Below are 16269 nucleotides of genomic sequence, written 5' to 3'. Positions count from 1 at the left end.
CCTCCTTAGCTTCCTTTTTTTTTCCTTTTCCTCCTCTTTTTCTTCGGCGCATGACTTTATTCTTTTCAAGCGCAGACGGTTCAGGACGGGTGTTACCGGGCAAAATAAACAGAGTCACAGCAAGGCGCCATAGAAGAGTGCCGGGAAACCCCTGGATGGTGTGTAGCACAATAACATACTAAAATATACGCCAGAGATAGTGAAGCCGCCAATATCCCTGCGCATCGGGAGTACAAAACGAGAGAAGCAGTTGAGAGCCGAGTCAGATGGTTGCCGGCGGCGACATCAGCACTGCGGGAGCAGCCAAGCACAGGCCTGTCAAGCTGGAAAGGGGTGAAGAACAGCAAACAGGAGAAAACAATTGGTTATAAACTTCAACAAGTACGACTACAAGCGTGACGCAGAGGCATGCGGAAGGAGCTGTGGCACAGGATGAAGCAGAGGCTCATGCAGTATCGAGTCAGGAAGCTGCAGGGACGGGATACGCCACAAATTGGGGTAGTAAGGATCGTGGACTCGTGGGGACTCGATTGGATCGTGGGTGGCTGATGTCTCAAAGCTAGCACGTCTGAATATGTGACTTGTAGGATAACTGTGAAGTGGCACGGATACAGGGGCGGATGGGAATCAGGGACACGACGGGCTCGTTCTCAAATACTCGAACTCGAAAAATCTCCATCTCTGGACCCGACAGAGAATTGCCTTGGAGTCGATGAAGCCGTTGATACGGGTACAGGTGGATGAGGCTGTAGCAGATATACGCCATACGCCACAAGAGTGGCACCGAGGCCAGCATGACATACCAGGCGATTGCAAGTATTAATGTAAATGCGAACAGGGGCAATACAGCCATCGGATATATGACGGCAATGTGACGAAGGACCGGCGGCGGAGATACAAATAAGACATGCGTCAAACTCAAAGCTTCAAACATTACTAGGAAACAGCGTGGCGGACTCTGGACATGCAGATGGATGCAGCGCCAGCTGAGGTCAAGCTGCAGGCGCTGCCATGGCACATGGACAAACAAGACAAAACAAAACACGCTCCACGGGTAGATGCATCTCAGAGAAGACGACGCCGCACAGCCGAGGTTGCACTGGGTTCGCCGGTGGGCTTCCAACGGCTTCCATGTCTGATTTGGATTGTCTGGCGCTCTCAGTGTGCGGCTAGCGCGCCTGCGTCTGCTGCGGCCTTTGACCATTGAGACGTCAAGTGGTCCGTGGTCTGTTGCCTTGCCTCGCTCAGGCGTCAAGACACCGACGTGGAGCTTCACCAAGGCTCGCCAGCAGTCAACGTTGCTTCCAGCACGCCAGGCTGAGCCCCCAGCATCCTGATTGCAACGTCGCCACCAGCCGCGGCGCCCCCTCCTGGCCCGTCCGAATCTAGATCCACCACCGAGTCTCCCTTGTCGTGGATCCACGACGCCATTCCGTTCCGGACTCCGAACCCGTCGTTGCCGACGAAGCGTGTCCATCGTCATCATCGGACCATGTCTGTCTTGGTATTCCGCCAACAAGAGTCTATTGTGTTGCGGATGCCGAGGCAGCGACGGCGGCTGTCCTGGCAAAGAAAAAATCCACCTTGACCACCCCCACGGCTCGCGAGGTCGACAGGCACGATTCAGCAGCCGTCAAAACAGCCCTACACTCACGCCCCTTGCCGGAATAATCCCAGCAAACCAGACAGCTGGAACTGGAACCCAGCCGGGATCCACGCCGCCAAGGCACAGCTTTGGCGTGGGTTTTTAAATAGACTCTTGTGGCTCCTGCAGCAGCAGCGCCCACTCCCACCGCCGCTGGTCCCGGGACCAATCGCACGCGTGCTCGAACCATCATTTCTGTGTCTGGCCACTGGTACAACACGAATACAATCCATCGTTGCATCCATACGAGGGCGCATCACAGGGGACGAGACTGCAGAGTCATGGCCATCCACACCCCACGGCTGTAGATGCCGAAGACATGGCAGTTGGCACTGCGGACGGGTGGAAAATGCCTTGGCCAGCCTCGAGTCAGCGGTTTGTCTGGTGGACTTGTGCCGGCGCATGCTGCACTTTGTACAAGGTGCCTTGTTGGGACATCATCGTCGATAGCTAAGCCTAGATGAAGCGCTTTACCATCATGCCCGCCTTGATTCGCGGCAGCCCGCAAAATGCGGCAATTGTGTGTTGATGCGTCAAATCTGTTATCAATAGAGCTCCCAGATACTTGACGTTCGTGCACTGCCGCTTTCGCACCCCAGGTCGAATAACAATTCACCGTACCAAACTCCGGCATTCTGAATGGTGACACGTCGAATATAGTAGTCGGCAGAAGGGCGCTCGGCACCAGACTACTCCGTACAACACCGTCCGGGATGACCCGCCGCCGCCTGTCTGTCCATGATGACATCTAGATGAGACAGAATTGTCGTCCTAGTCATCAGGTTGTCATTGTGAGATCTGATCTGACGCCGTCAATGGCTTGCCGGGGCTGTGAGATGATCAGGCCCATGTCTTGATTATCGGACCCGTGATTGACGCCAGGCAACACGAGGATTCGACATGTCTCGAGACACGCATTACAGATCGACGCGCCGTGTCCGTGCTGTGGCCGGCGCCCTGTGAATAGTATGATGTTTTGGCATGCCGCGAGTAGGTTGGGCGGTATCGTTGGCGGATTGCGGCTCTCGCTTCATGTCTCAAAGGCTGTCTGGGATCAAGCTGCGACATTGGACACAGACGCATAATGTCGCTTCTGCTGGGGTCGTGCACGGGTTTAGCCACATGTTTGCTCGGAATAAGCTGGCCGTTGCCCGGCACTCAGCCAAGTGGCAGGCCTCGGCGCGCATTTCTCGACACGCATGGGCTACTTGCAGATATTCCAGAGAGCAACAACGAAACTAGCTTAATAATGGATACAGTTTGAATACGTTTTATAACGCCGCAACTATTCCGAGACATGGCCCATATTCATCATCTACGTCTAGTCGATGCAGAGCAGCTGAAAACAAAAAAAAAAAAAAGGGGGGGGGGGGGGAATCACCCGCCTATGCAGTCCCTCTACAAGAAGTAATCTGCGACGGGCTTCTTAGCGGGCATACCCCGTGAGTCTTGGGGTGCTGCCTGGAACACACGATACCGTCTTGCAGGACCGCTCTTCACCATCCCATTCGACTCCATCATTACCCCTCGCCCGCCATCACTCCTGTTCACGTCACCGTTGCTGCGGGAGAAGACGCCCGTGCCAGACTCGTCTTCGGTTAGCTCCAGGACGGCAGCAACGTTGCCACAGCGGTAGCAGTAATTCGGAGCCGACCAGACCGTCACAATCGAGGCGTCGAACATTTCCTTGAAGCCCTCCATGACGAGTTGATGTGCGCGAGCAATGAGGCTCAGGTCGTTTCGGTGGTTGAATACCTTGACAATATCAGCGCCAAAGAGGAATCCTGCACCGCGCGGTGATAGTCCCCAGCCATCGATGTCGTCGGGGTCGGACCACAGCAGGTCACACATGGCGCCCTCGTGGGGGACCTCTTGCTTCCGATCGATCAGGCGGATCTTATCGACTGTATCAATCAGGGGGCTTAGGCCGCCGTGGACGCAGAGCACTGCTCCGGCTGGGTTGCCCACGCTGCCATTGCTGGAGCCCGAGGCGCCTGAGCCGGGAGGTCCGGTCTGCCCCGCGGGACCGCTGCCGTTTGCGCCTTGTTCCTGGGAACTGCTGGGCCGAGAAGACTGCTGGCGCTGGCGAGGGAACCGACTCATGATGGAGCCGTTCTGGTCGCACACTTCAATCTCGGTCTCTTCGTCAACTGGTCCTGATGCGGGGGACAGTGTGTTGGATGCGCCCAGGACAATGGCTCCGAGGGCCAGATAGTCGAACACATCGCAGCAATATCGCCATACGTTTGCGCTTCCATATTTCCGCAGGCATTCATCGTAGAAGCCATATACTGTGGTGATTTGACGGGACTCATGGTTGCCGCGGATAAGCGTCATGCGGTCGGGGTATCGTACTTTTAAGCATAGAAGAAGAAGAAATGATTCAAGAGAATAGAAGCCTCGGTCCACAAAGTCGCCTAAACGTGGCGTTAGTAACGTGTACGAAACAGTAGAGCATGGGGCAGGGTTGTGTGGCATTTACCCATGAATAAATAATTCGTATCAGGAACATCTCCGCCAACTCGGAATAGTTCCATCAAATCGTGAAACTGACCGTGAATGTCGCCACAGATCTAGCCCCAATGTTAGCTTTGGCTACCGACCGCCAGGAAGGAGGCTTGATCTTCATACTGTGACTGGCGCCGATACCGTCACCACGTTGCCCTCCTCAATCAGAAGCTCTCGTGCGCGGTGGCACAGCTCTCGCACTTGGGCCTCTGGAATGGGTCGACAAGCACGCAGCTGCGCGATAGCCCTAGTCCATCAATGTCAGTGTCCGTCAAGGCGGCATGATTCGGTGACGGGGCGCAATTCACTTGTCGAGATCGCTCATGATGGTGACCTCGGGTCGCGCGTGAGGCGCCGCGGTCGATTGCAAGCTCGGCTCAGGATACAAAAATCATGTTCAGTCGTGAGTATATGCTAGAAATATTGCTGCTGTGTTTGATCGCTAGCGGCCGCGATGTCGTGGTAGTTGAAGGCGTATGTACGAAAGAGGCGCGAGTTGATGTTCAAGGTGACGCCGGGCCAGATGTAGCACTTCAACCAATCTCGGGTGGCAGTGGGTTCAGCCGTTTTGTGGTGCGTACCGAACAAGATTCTCCACGATAGAGTGGCAGGGATGGTGGATATGTTGAGCGGATTTACATTTCGCCGACTCCGGCTATTGTACAAGGAGTCCCAGCCAATAGGCAGCCTCGGAATCATCAAGTCGTACAGGACCCGGATCAACACATGAGTACTCCGGAGGCGCCTTTTTTTGTTGGCGGCGCAACGCAGAGACCTTGCGAAGTCACCCAACGACGCCAATTGTCAACTTTGGCCGTCGCTCTTCGCCGTCTACGCAACTGCTGCCGCGGCTAGAATATGTTCCAATTATTATGTGAGTAGCCGGGCTACAATCGGGCACCAATCTCTGCGCTAACCTTCCAATCGAACCCATCGATGGTCCTTTGATGAGGAGGTCAGACACAACACCGAGGGATCATGCCACCCCATCTTCACCCCAGGTCGCGAATGACCTCATCACTCTTCGCAACAACGCTCGTTGCCAGTTTCTTCGTCGTTGCACTGCCGCACTTACTACCGTGCCCAGTGCCCCGAACCAAGTACGCCGATGGTGAAGTAGTTGTAGACGAGAACGGCAGACGGAGGAGGTGGAGACGACGAGAGGCCGCCGAGTCGCGGGATGGAATTGTACAATTTAATCAGATGACGGAAGACTATACCGACTCTACATCAGAACGAACCAGGAGGGAATGCCCTGTGCCGAAACCGGGAGGTTTGTTGGGCGAGTGGCTAGGGTTCCATAAAGGCGACGATGTACAGGGCGGGAAGCGGATGGGACGATGACGTGTACGACAGATATTGTAAAAATAATAATACATGGGACAAAATGAGACACCATATACTTGCGACTGTTTGTTGTGAGGCCTGGTTGGGTTGGTGACTTGTCTCCATACCTTGCAAGTCTGGCGCCGGGACTGCTTCTATCAAATAGGCATGTGGCTGCCTGGGTAGCTTCCTCTGCCTACGCGGCTATGCTCTGCTAGAATCTGCTTTTATCAGAGGACCATATATGCTTGACAGATGCTGTGGCCTGTGCAGGACGATCTAACATGATCCGAAATGGTTGTATTTAGAGCATGGAATTGGGACGCGGCGATTCCCCTACCCGGCAGGCCATGAGATCGATACTGAACTCCAAAATGATGAGCATTTGGCCTACAGACTCTAGTCTGATCGCGGGGACTTTTTTAGGACGAGCAATAAAATCAATTGTAGGACAAGGCGCTGATGAGTCCGTATCTGCATGAGTGTCTTTGGACGAAGAATCCATGAGCTGTTTCGAGGAGTAAGGTGGGTGGGTGGCTGGGTACAAGACGCCGCTGCCTCCTTTCAAAGCGTCTTTTGGAAACGGAATATCCGGGCCAACTTATTTTTGAGTCTCTGCCGTTGCGTAAGGAAAACAGAGACATGGCCAACCAGCACGTCGGGCCAAGAGCCGAGACTGTCGGCAATACTGGATACCGGACGATCTGACGTCTGAGACGCTGTGGACAAACCAGGGGCCATCCAGGACCGGTCCTTCCTTCCCCGCGAGTTTCTCGCCCCGCCTACAGATAGGGAGTAGTCTGGTTCCTTTTATTCTAAATTAGTGCCACACCCAGCACCTTGCGAGTACTAGTTACTAGTACCTAGATTCAGACTCCACGCCTCGGCTTCTCAACTCAAAACTTCAGCCTGGTTCCGTCCCAAACCCTCATGACACCGCCTACTCTCTCGCAAACGCCCCTGCCCGTCTGCACTGCCAGATAGTATGGCCTCATCCACGAATGGCGTTACACCATGTGACCCCCCTTGCAACAGCTTTCAGACTCTTGTCTAGCATCCTAGTGATGCTTGGCATTGAGCATATTATCCATTCCTCCAATCCCATCGATGGTGTCTTGACCTGGGACCACGTTACCAATGAGAAGTCTCAAATTGCCTGACTTCTTTCTCGACTTTTTGGAATTGTCTCTGTTGACCCTGGTTTCTCTGACGTCTGAAATCAGAAGGCGTCGCCCTATGTCGTCTGATGCCGCCCTAGCCCTTACCGATCCAAGCAGCCACCACCTGTCGGGACCGGTATGCTCCGTTGTGCATTGCACCAGCTGCCAGTGGCGTAGAGTCTTTTGATGCTGTACCTGCTTGAGCATGAATGATGCCGGAGATCTCAAAGGAAGTGCATAAGCCGGTGTCAGAGGTGAATCATCAAGATCATGGTGGAACGATACCAAGGCCGCTAAATGTCCCTGGAGAGCTTCTGACGTTTCTGCTCCGCTATATCGACAGTAATTCGTACCGGTCCATGTTCTAGGCTTGATTCCCAGCAAACTCAAACGGAGCTCAGGGCAATGGCCGTCGACTATATATCATGAGGTGCCTCTCCCGCATCAGTTGGGAGGATTTAATTCTGGTCATCATCTGCAAAGATTTACACACTCGAGGCCTTCGTTTTCCTTCCTCTCCTTTTATCACTTTCCTTCAAGAGCTGCGCTCTACTTCTGTTTCATTTGACACATAATTATTTCCAACCCTCTTTTACCCTTAAAAAAACATTCCCTTCACTTTAGTACCGACATAATGAAGTCTGTTTCTGTCCTTCTCTTCACGGCCGGCCTGGTGTCCGCTGTGGCTGTTCCTGTTCAGCTGGCTGAGCGAGCGGCTCTCCAACCCCTTCCCGGTGTTGATAGCATCGTCGAGGAGGATCTGGAGAAGCGAGGCTTGAGCCTTGTAGAGTTGATGGCGAGAGAGGAGGCGGCTGAAGGCGAACGCCCATCTCCTACCGCCGCTCCCGCCGCCGCATCTACAACTGCTGCCGCTGAAGCTCCTGCCCAAACACAAAATAACCAGGACCAGAACAAGGACCAGAACAAGGACCAGAACAAGGACCAGAACAAGGACCAGAACAAGGACCAGAACAAGGACCAGAACAAGGATCAGAACAAGGACAACAATAACAAGGGCCAGAACAACAACAATAATAACAACAAGGGCCAGAACAACAACAACAAGGACCAGAATAATAACGAGAACCAAAACAATAACAACAACAACAAGGACCAAAATAACAACAAAAACAACAACAACAATAACAACAATAACAAGGACCAGAACAACAACAAGGGCAACAACGGCAACAACAACAACAATAACAAGGACCAGAACAACGGCAACAACAACAACAATGGAAACAGGAACAACGATATCAACCAAATTATTCAGAACGGCCTTCTTCAGGGCAGTCTTTTCCAAAACGTCTTGACCCCTTCCATCACAGCCATCATCAACCAAATGGGGATTGGTCAAAATATCAACCTTCAGGCTATCTCGGGCCTGAACTTTGCCAACCAGATTGTTGTGCTCAACCAGCTTCAGGTGGTGCAGGGCCTTGCTCTGTCTGGTGTTGTTCCCAGACAACAGGTTATTACTGTCCTCAGCAATGGATTCTCAAACAGCGGTCTCAACGTCGGTAAGTTTCATCTACCGTAATAGACGCAAATCATCGCAGCTAGCTAACAATTAGCAGCTATTCTCAAGCGCGATGTTGAATAACTTCGCTGCCCCAGTTGAAGAGCGATGAACTTTACGTGCTTTAGGGATCAAGGTGGGGATTTGGGGTAAGAAATTGGGATACAAGGCATGGTATATTTGAGACTAGGACAAGACTAAAAAGCAGAGAAATTAGTCTGAGAATGGAAAGGTCTGACTCACAATGGGTGACGGAGAAGGGATGAATTTTATTTCGCGATGCCCGCTACAGAAACCAGAGCTATTCAAATGCCAAATTCATGAAGGAAAATGAAAGACCCGTTGCTACGAATTGTATAATCACTCAAAGTTTTTCTAGGTTTGTCACGGCCGTTTGCTGCGCCGGTTCTCAAACCGGTAGCCCCATTATCAAGTAGATGAGGGTTTGAAAGGGTCTGGTTTGCTCTCGCTTTGCACTGCCCCGAGTCTTGTTGAACTTTTCCACATGCTGGGCTCCCCTTAGACGGAGGGGGAACCGTGACGGTGCTGTATGAACATGCTCAACTTGCGATTGGACAATGGCAGAAGGATATGGAATTTGGTAAATTACGGTCACGCATGACGGACTGCCGTGAATCTTAGCTCATGGTAAAAGTGCCGCCGCCGCCCCTTGTAGCCCGGTTTTCCTTTCGGCCGTATCCAAGTTGGGCCATGTAAGAGGCAGGATGGCAATAGCAACACCCTCCACAGGGTATTTATTAACAGCAATGGAATCAGCATTTCCTTTCTTCTTTTTGTCTCGACTAACTTCACTCGTTTTCAACCTCAGTCCGCCGTCTGGTGAGTGTTTCTTCTTGCAAGAAACCTTGGCCAGGCTGAATAACCGCTTCTTTGACAGGTCTCACGAGATCTCGTGCGAGCTCCGACCAGAATCGCGGAGAGTGCGACAGCAAGGCTGGGGTGGCTGTCGGGTCCTCATCGTACATGTCGCAGGGCAAAGACGCCATCACGCCGTACAAGGACATGATGGTTCCTCTTGTCGTGACTGCCGGTGCCGACAAGTTGTCGCCGGCCCCCGGGGCGACGCAGACTGGAAATGTGCCCGCGGCGACGGGGAGTGCTGGCGCATCTCGCGCCTCGTTGGCTACAAGATCTGGTTCCACGTCTGCTTCGACGACCAGTGCTACTGCGGCCAACGCGGCTGGTGCCATGGTTCCTCGCAATCTTGGCCCGGCCGGTGTTGCTGCAGTCACTGGCGGAGCCATGTTGCTTCTGTGAGGAGCGCACGGGGTGCAAATCAGAAACATCCGTCCTTCTATTCGACAGTGCTGCTGGGCTTCCCAGCAAGATGCTCCTTTACTAATACCCTGTCATACACGCAATGAAGCTACAAGGCAGTCGGGACGGGTATCAAGCGGTGGAGCCTTTGTGTACATGGCAAGAAACATTGATGTCTTGTTCATCAGCCATAGAGTTGGGCTATCTGCGGGGCATGTGCCATGTATTCTCATCTCTTGGTTTTTTCAACTCTTCCAACGTGCCGCCGTGAGGGCTCAGTACGTGCGGTGTGCCGACTAGCTCGGAGCTTAAGTTGTTGGCAAGATGGACTGCCAACTCCCGAAATCTGCAGCTAGACATGTAAACGAGCCAAAATCCTATTCTACACATGTCCTGCTCACGCGCAACGCCAGCGCCCCTTTCGTTGGCCATGCAGCTACCGAAATCTCAGGTGGCAGCTATAATCGTCGTCATTTCAAATCGACCCCAGCCTCGTCACGATGCGTTTCCCCAATGCGTGGCGTCAATGCAAACGCGCACACTTCAGACACACAACGTCTCCAGTACTCGTCTCACAAGGCGGCCTCATCTCCAACCCCCCGCAGCCCACATCAGACGCAATATCGTCCCTTTTTACCTGTTCTTCAGCCCAACCCCAAAACAAACTACCCCCTGGCATCCAATCTAGGTTCCCCCCCCTCAAACGTGCCTGTCGGAGGAAAGTGTGTTGGCAGCACTTTGTGACGGAATGATCCGAACTAGAACAGCACGCGGTCCTTTTTTGTTCTTTATTGTGTGGACCGCATATACCAGCCAAGGCGCCTTCGTCTGATCGACTGCCACAAAACGCTACCGGCGCAGAGTGTTAAAACTCCGTCATCTGAAGCCGGGCCCGTCTTCTGCAACGATACAGCCTAATAGTCTTGGCATCTTGACCTTTTTTCTTTCAGTCTGTTGTGGTGTACTCTGCCGGAGGCGCAGCCATCCGAAGACGTTGGGATGATGCCCTTTCTGTGTTTGGACAAAGAACACCAGTCCGGATGGACGTGGGTGCCGAGGAGGTGAGGTCGGGATGGACATTTGCCGGGTTAGCGTGCTTGGCTGCCTGCCTTGGGGCGTTCTGAGATGCGGTGCAATAGTGATGATGGGGATGATGGGGGAGAGTTGCGTCTTGATGGCCTCTTGGTATATAATGCCTTGGATGGTTCGTCTTGGATCAGGCCTCTGCTCTACTCACCAACCCATTCATTTCAAAACATTCTTCAACTACTTTCCTATACATTCATTTCCAGAGGTACAGTCTCCGAAACCCGAGTTATGTATATGAGAATAGTGCTTTTCCAACTAACAACCATGCTGCAGCTGTGCTCGCTGTTCGTTTCCATCCTTTATTACTATACAACCCGAACACTTGAGCTGTGCTCCGTTTCGGTCTTGCAAACAAGCATTTACACTTAGTACACTTAATTCTTCTTCAACCTCCATTCACCATGAAGCTGTCTACCGTTCTCGCCGGCACTTTCGCCGCCCTTGTCGCCGCCGCCCCGGCCCCGGCCCCCGTCGCCGAAGCCGAAGTCCAAGCAGACACTTCGGTTGCTCTCCCCGTCTTTGAGCGCGGTGCATTTGACGCCAAGCGCGTCAACAACCTCAACTTCAAGCAGCAGGATCTGAGCTATCTCTTCTCGCTGAACCGGCAGTCCCTCAACTTTGATCTTCTTCAGCGCCTGGCTCTTCAGAACAACTTCAACGTCTTTGCCTTCCAGGACCTCTTCAACGTCGGCACCTTCAACATCAATGCCCTGCTCCAGTTCCAGCAGCTGCAGACTGTTCTGGCCATCGCACAGACTGGCGTCTTCAACCAGTTTGACCTTGCAGGACTCAACCTGGGCGCCCTCAACCTGGGCCTGATCAACGGCATCGGTGCCTTTGACATTGGCAGCATCATTGATGTTGCTCTGGTCCCTCAGATCCAATCTGTCGTTGCGAGCACTGGTGAGTCCCGTTTCCCTTGTCTACTGGCCCATCAGAACATTCCAAGCTAACGGGCATCTCAAGTCACTCCTACCGTCATTATCTGAGGAATGACGTGACTATGGATTGTACATCTTTGTGGCTACCGGTGCGGTTGAAGAAGGGACCTAGCTTATTCTTGAAGACCTCGGAGTAGACAGGGGGTTGGAGATGTGGTTGAGAAATTTTGCTTTGGGTGGAATGTATTTCTTGACAAGGCATCCTGCACAAAGATGGACCGGCTAAGCTGGGAAGTTTCGTGTTGTACCGCAGCGCGAGCTCTCCTGGTGCTACACTCGGGCTCGATGGGGTGAGGCTGCTGGTTAGTAGAGGAGTTGAGAGCATGAATCAACAATATTGTCGTGGTGAAACCTGTATCTGCCCTCTCCGCGTTGTGATCGATATTCTCATGCAACTTCTGCGGTCAATATAGTCAATATGGCATTATTTACCATGCTGTACTATTCGGCTAGTATGGCATGTTCTGCAAATCAGCCCGTCGGGCACAAGAGGCTTCAGCTGCTGGCATACCCAATTGCCTTGGCAGTCGCTCCATCTTTTGCCCTGCGTCATCTGGCTACCGGGTAGCTTTGGAGGATGCAGACGGTGCAGACGACCCCTGATAGCGATAGCAGTCGGCTTCTTCCGCGACGCCGTTGTGCGTCGGCGCAAATGCCCCCGTTTGGAGGGCTCCAGCGCGTCAAAAGCTAAATTTTTGGTTTCTCGTCACGCTGGCTCAACATAGCCACCAATCGGACCATTGGTGGCGGCAATGCGAAGGGGTCCATGCAGCTTCCCGTTGGCCAATGCAGGATCGCCGAACTTTGCTGCTTATTGGGAAGGGACGGCATCATTTATTGGCTGCTGAGGCTGCGCAGTTCACGCCACGTAAAGTCAGACTTTGGGGCCTGAAAGGAGGGACTCGACCCCTGACCCATCGGATCCTGCTGGAGAGTGCTCTGTCGGTGACGCAAAAAATTCGGCCGAAGATGGGAGACTAGATGGAGAGCTGAGGAAAGATTTCAGATTCAGGATCAGACCTGTGTTGGCTGCTACAGATCAGGTGGTGGAACATGGGATCGATAAGACCGTAATTGACGACGGCTGACGTCACCGGTTCAGAACGTCTTGACTCGCTCTTTCCCTGCAATCGAGGTGCACACACCTGCCTTGGTCGCGTTGCGGGTTCGCGATGAAGGACCAGTCGACATTTCAGAATATTGCATCAACCCTCTGCCATGCGGCGACGACGACGACGACGACGACGACGACGACGTATAAATGCATGTTAAAAGACCGCATGAATAGATCAACAAATTCCCCGGAATCGCCGCTGCATCTCACAGAGCACAACATCGTCGATGAGACAAGCCAGATTTAGCTGGATGAGAGTTCGTGGGTCCGCATGCGGCGAACATCATGCCGTCACCAGTCGGCCTCAATATTATCAGGCCACTTATTGCCAGGATCCGATATGGATGGATGGCGTTCATTATTGAGCCCAAAGCTTCGCATTGCCAAAAGTCCACGAAAACAGTCGGGGTTCAACGTACAAAGCCCCTGAAAGGCGCCGGCTCCAGGCACAAGTGGGAACGAGATTACCGGAACCCAGTCGAGGCTCAGATACCATTTACGCCTCAATCAACGTCCTGATACTCTTTCCTGTTTGTCACCGTCGGCGACGTAATCACGGTACCCACAGTTTTAGGGGGAGGCCCAAGGGCTTGCAGAATGCCAAGCCTGATACGACATTTGGCGGATCGGGCGGGATTTTACCATGTCGAAATGACATGCCTCCATGGTCTTTTCTGCTGAAGTCGGAAACTACTTCTGCACTATTTCGGCAGCTGAAACCAATAAGTACCGGGTTGTGCGGCGATGCCAATTACTAAGACCAACCCTCATGGATAGGGACGAATTTGGCCATCAGCCTTGGCTGAAGTTCAAGCCGCGAGGCGTTGGTACATAAGTCTCAACCACTCACTTTTCAAGATGACGGCTGTCCCCTAGCCGTACTAGTAGTCGGCTGCCGCGATGGACCCGTGGCACAATCATTTCAATTTTTTGTTGTCAATCCATTTGGGCCTGAGGGCCAACAACACTTGGGATGAAATCCGCAGGCTTAGCTCGCGGATTGGCGGCAGCCCACGAACTCATGCAGCATGATCTGAGATGAGGCGCTTACACCTGCTTTTAGTGACTTGTGTATGTTACCATAGAGAGCAAACATTAAAGGTGAACGGCGACGACTTGGTCATTGTAAGCCGGCACTGTATCAATGCAACACTTGGACGAGAGCTTTTTACGTCTGTTGGGTCAACTTGCCGTCGCCCGTTTGGGTGGCTGCAGCCAGTCAGGCTGGTGATGGGCTTCAATGATTTAGCAGGGCTCATTCGTTGCCTTGTCCTCATGATGCAGCATGAATCCATTCCTGAAGCAGTTCTCACTCGTCGCATCTCTCCCTTTGCACTGAGCTGACCGGCTTGTCTCATCAAGCACACCATCATGATATTCGAGCAGGGTGACAACCCTTTGTCCTGTCACAATGGAAACCAACCTGAGGATACCCAACAAAGACGATGGTAATGAAGCAGGAGGTGGACTTGTCGACTGACGAATCACTTTTTTGCCCAAGCCCTTTTTGCCTTTTGGGCGCTGGTATTTTGAACCCTTCGCAATCCAAAATACATCAACAACCAACATGAGCATGCAGCATGCATTCAAAGATGGTCCGGGGCACGCTGGTGGAGAAGCACTGTATTTAGCACCTCGGAAAGGAGGGCAAAGGCAAGGAGGCATCGGTCTCAATGAGTCCTGGGCTTGGCTCCGCCTCCACCGCCCGTGATCCTGGCTGTCGCCATGGCTCACCCACGACTGACCCAATGGGGCCATGATTTTCACTCGTCCGGAACGACCCAGCACAACGAACCGCGAACGGTCGAGCGGGCTATCCATGCATGCTTTTCCAGTTTGCCCAGTCAATCCAGCTCTTGGCGCGCTTGGAGGCTAAGACGGACCCCTGAGCAAGAAAGATTCCACCGGGACAAGGCCGTACCCTAGCTCGTGTAGACGAAGCTCTGGGTCCTTTTCCTTGGGATGCCTACCTAGTCTCAGGAACATGTTTATTCACAGCCTGGCCCTGCCGTCGACATGCAGCTGACAGGCTGTCTCGTTCTGAGCAAACGGCATTTATCAAAGCCAGCCTTCCCACCTCCCTTCTCTTCTTCACCTTCTATCGCAGGATATAAGGACCGTCTCTTCTTTTTCCCCTCTCATTGCCGACTTGAAGTGGGTTGTGGCGCTCGCGTGATCGCATCCCTGTGCTGAGCATTCAGCAGCCGCCGTCACCGCTTCGAAGCCGGCCGCCACAGAGCATTACAACAAGGGAAGAGGGGAAGCTAGGGGGAAAGCTGGTGGGAACGTTCTGCTGTCAAAACATGGGAGAAACCCTTCTGCACTTTGAATTGAGGACCAAACCTGGTGATGGAGCTGGGAAGCTACACATTGCCCAGAATGCGTCGAGGTAACATGGCAGACGACGACAGCACCTACTTCACCTATCGACCACTTTCGAATCTTCCCACACCTCCCCCAACATGCAAGGAATCCAAATCGCCGTGCACAATTGCTTCCAGCAGCTTAGAAGATGGAGAGCCTCTCGAGGCGAAATATCGAGGTGTGTACATTGCCGGTCACATTGACACTGCTGCTCTTTCCCCTCGCGTCACACATGGCTTGATATACTAGGTTGTTGACCACGAATACTCCCAACAGGACCAGCCATCCACTTGGTAAACCTCATTCCCTCGTCAGCTTCGTTGGCCATGGCTTCTGTGCCCACTGTACAGGCAATTCTAAGCCGTGCCGACTTGCCTATCGAGACAGTTGCCCTCGCGGTATGTATTCTCGACAGCTTGGACAAGAAGTTTGCCCGGGCGTGGCGGCTCTCCTGTCCTTTGCTGCCCGGAGCATTGGCCGCCTCGTCGACAAGCAAACGACATACACTCCCTCCGACTCCGCTATTGTACCAACACCAGCAGCACCAGATGCTGCACATCGACTCCGTGCCACCGGAGCTCATCATTCTTGCAGCGCTTGTCATTGCTGTCAAGTTTATTGAGGACCCTCAACAGCCAACCCAGTATTATTGCGATGCCTGGGGACATGGTACATGGTCACACGACCAGCTCAATGCTACCGAGCGATGCATTATGGAGAGCCTCAACTATCGAATCATGCCACTGTGCGACGAAGACTGTCTGTCCGATGCCATGGTAGACATGCAGTTGGCCGGAAAGCAACTGGATTGGGACACCCCCCCGCTCTCACCACCCGATAGCCTTGCCAGTAGCAGCAGCAACGGCGACCGCAATTTCGTCCTCGGCCACTGTCGATCCAAGACCATGATGCCTCCAACGACGGCCCTGGGACTTGGCCTGTCTTTGACCCCTTCAGAGACTCCGTGCACCACGTCTCCCGAAGCCGTGACGACGCCACGAAGTGAAGCCCTTGGAACTCCCTACTTTTAGATGATGAGTTTAGGTTGTCACTCCCCGCACATAAGCGGTATGATATCATCAGTTTCTCATTGCAAAACATCAGATTGGCGTTTACCAGGAACATGATAGCAAGCGGCCTGATGTCAATATGACGCATTTCCTACTGGGCCTTGGGAGACAACGCTCCAAGGCTAGGGTTCGCGCGGCGTTTTCCTCATTTTACTACTGAGGATGGGTGTTTTTTACCTTGTTGGATTTTTTTCGTTTAGCAAATCTCTGGCTCAGACTTGTCTTTCTTTTTGTCGGCTTTCTCTTTTGCAC

At 53.0% G+C, this 16269-nt stretch overlaps 8 protein-coding genes across 9 annotated transcripts; 6 read left to right on the top strand and 2 right to left on the bottom strand.

The window, feature by feature from the left end:
- Window positions 1–2340: 2340 nt before the first annotated feature.
- PPH3_1 (phosphoprotein phosphatase PP4 catalytic subunit) lies at window positions 2341–4706 on the bottom strand. Of its 2 annotated transcripts, XM_066117159.1 has the most exons (4): window positions 4462–4706; window positions 4277–4400; window positions 4128–4218; window positions 2341–4062 (listed from the first exon to the last, which is right to left on the bottom strand). In XM_066117159.1, the coding sequence occupies exons 1-4, from the start codon at window positions 4476–4478 to the stop codon at window positions 3044–3046; spliced, it is 1251 nt and encodes a 416-aa protein (XP_065979049.1). In that variant the 5' UTR covers window positions 4479–4706; the 3' UTR covers window positions 2341–3043. The 2 variants fall into 2 exon arrangements, with proteins under 2 accessions (XP_065979049.1, XP_065979050.1); XM_066117160.1 differs by having other exon boundaries at window positions 4277–4699.
- A 215-nt stretch (window positions 4707–4921) lies between these two features.
- On the top strand, window positions 4922–5561 carry J3458_002168 (uncharacterized protein). Its single transcript, XM_066117158.1, has one exon. The coding sequence runs from the start codon at window positions 5132–5134 to the stop codon at window positions 5495–5497; it is 366 nt and encodes a 121-aa protein (XP_065979048.1). The 5' UTR covers window positions 4922–5131; the 3' UTR covers window positions 5498–5561.
- Window positions 5562–6376: 815 nt separating this feature from the next.
- On the top strand, window positions 6377–8586 carry J3458_002167 (uncharacterized protein). The gene is made up of 2 exons (XM_066117157.1): window positions 6377–8162; window positions 8220–8586. The coding sequence occupies exons 1-2, from the start codon at window positions 7274–7276 to the stop codon at window positions 8243–8245; spliced, it is 915 nt and encodes a 304-aa protein (XP_065979047.1). The 5' UTR covers window positions 6377–7273; the 3' UTR covers window positions 8246–8586.
- A 342-nt stretch (window positions 8587–8928) lies between these two features.
- Window positions 8929–9439, top strand: J3458_002166 (uncharacterized protein; the record flags this gene model as incomplete). Its single annotated transcript, XM_066117156.1, has 2 exons — window positions 8929–9001; window positions 9060–9439. 2 exons carry the CDS (start codon window positions 8929–8931, stop codon window positions 9437–9439), a joined length of 453 nt encoding a protein of 150 aa, XP_065979046.1.
- A 324-nt stretch (window positions 9440–9763) lies between these two features.
- On the top strand, window positions 9764–10183 carry J3458_002165 (uncharacterized protein; the record flags this gene model as incomplete). The annotated part of the gene is made up of 1 exon (XM_066117155.1): window positions 9764–10183. The coding sequence occupies one exon, from the start codon at window positions 9764–9766 to the stop codon at window positions 10181–10183; it is 420 nt and encodes a 139-aa protein (XP_065979045.1).
- A 746-nt stretch (window positions 10184–10929) lies between these two features.
- On the top strand, window positions 10930–11517 carry J3458_002164 (uncharacterized protein; the record flags this gene model as incomplete). The annotated part of the gene is made up of 2 exons (XM_007814529.2): window positions 10930–11431; window positions 11495–11517. 2 exons carry the CDS (start codon window positions 10930–10932, stop codon window positions 11515–11517), a joined length of 525 nt encoding a protein of 174 aa, XP_007812720.2.
- A 2311-nt stretch (window positions 11518–13828) lies between these two features.
- On the bottom strand, window positions 13829–14404 carry J3458_002163 (uncharacterized protein; the record flags this gene model as incomplete). Its single annotated transcript, XM_066117154.1, has 1 exon — window positions 13829–14404. One exon carries the CDS (start codon window positions 14402–14404, stop codon window positions 13829–13831), a length of 576 nt encoding a protein of 191 aa, XP_065979044.1.
- Window positions 14405–14962: 558 nt separating this feature from the next.
- J3458_002162 (uncharacterized protein) lies at window positions 14963–15978 on the top strand (the record flags this gene model as incomplete). The annotated part of the gene is made up of 2 exons (XM_007814530.2): window positions 14963–15125; window positions 15224–15978. The coding sequence occupies 2 exons, from the start codon at window positions 14963–14965 to the stop codon at window positions 15976–15978; spliced, it is 918 nt and encodes a 305-aa protein (XP_007812721.1).
- Between the last annotated feature and the right edge of the window lie 291 nt (window positions 15979–16269).

This window comes from Metarhizium acridum (assembly GCF_019434415.1).
Source record: "Metarhizium acridum strain ARSEF 324 chromosome Unknown scaffold_1, whole genome shotgun sequence".
In the NCBI taxonomy this organism is placed as follows: domain Eukaryota; kingdom Fungi; phylum Ascomycota; class Sordariomycetes; order Hypocreales; family Clavicipitaceae; genus Metarhizium; species Metarhizium acridum.
Note: the sequence above shows the minus strand (reverse complement) of the source record. Positions and strands in the feature narration are given on the sequence as shown.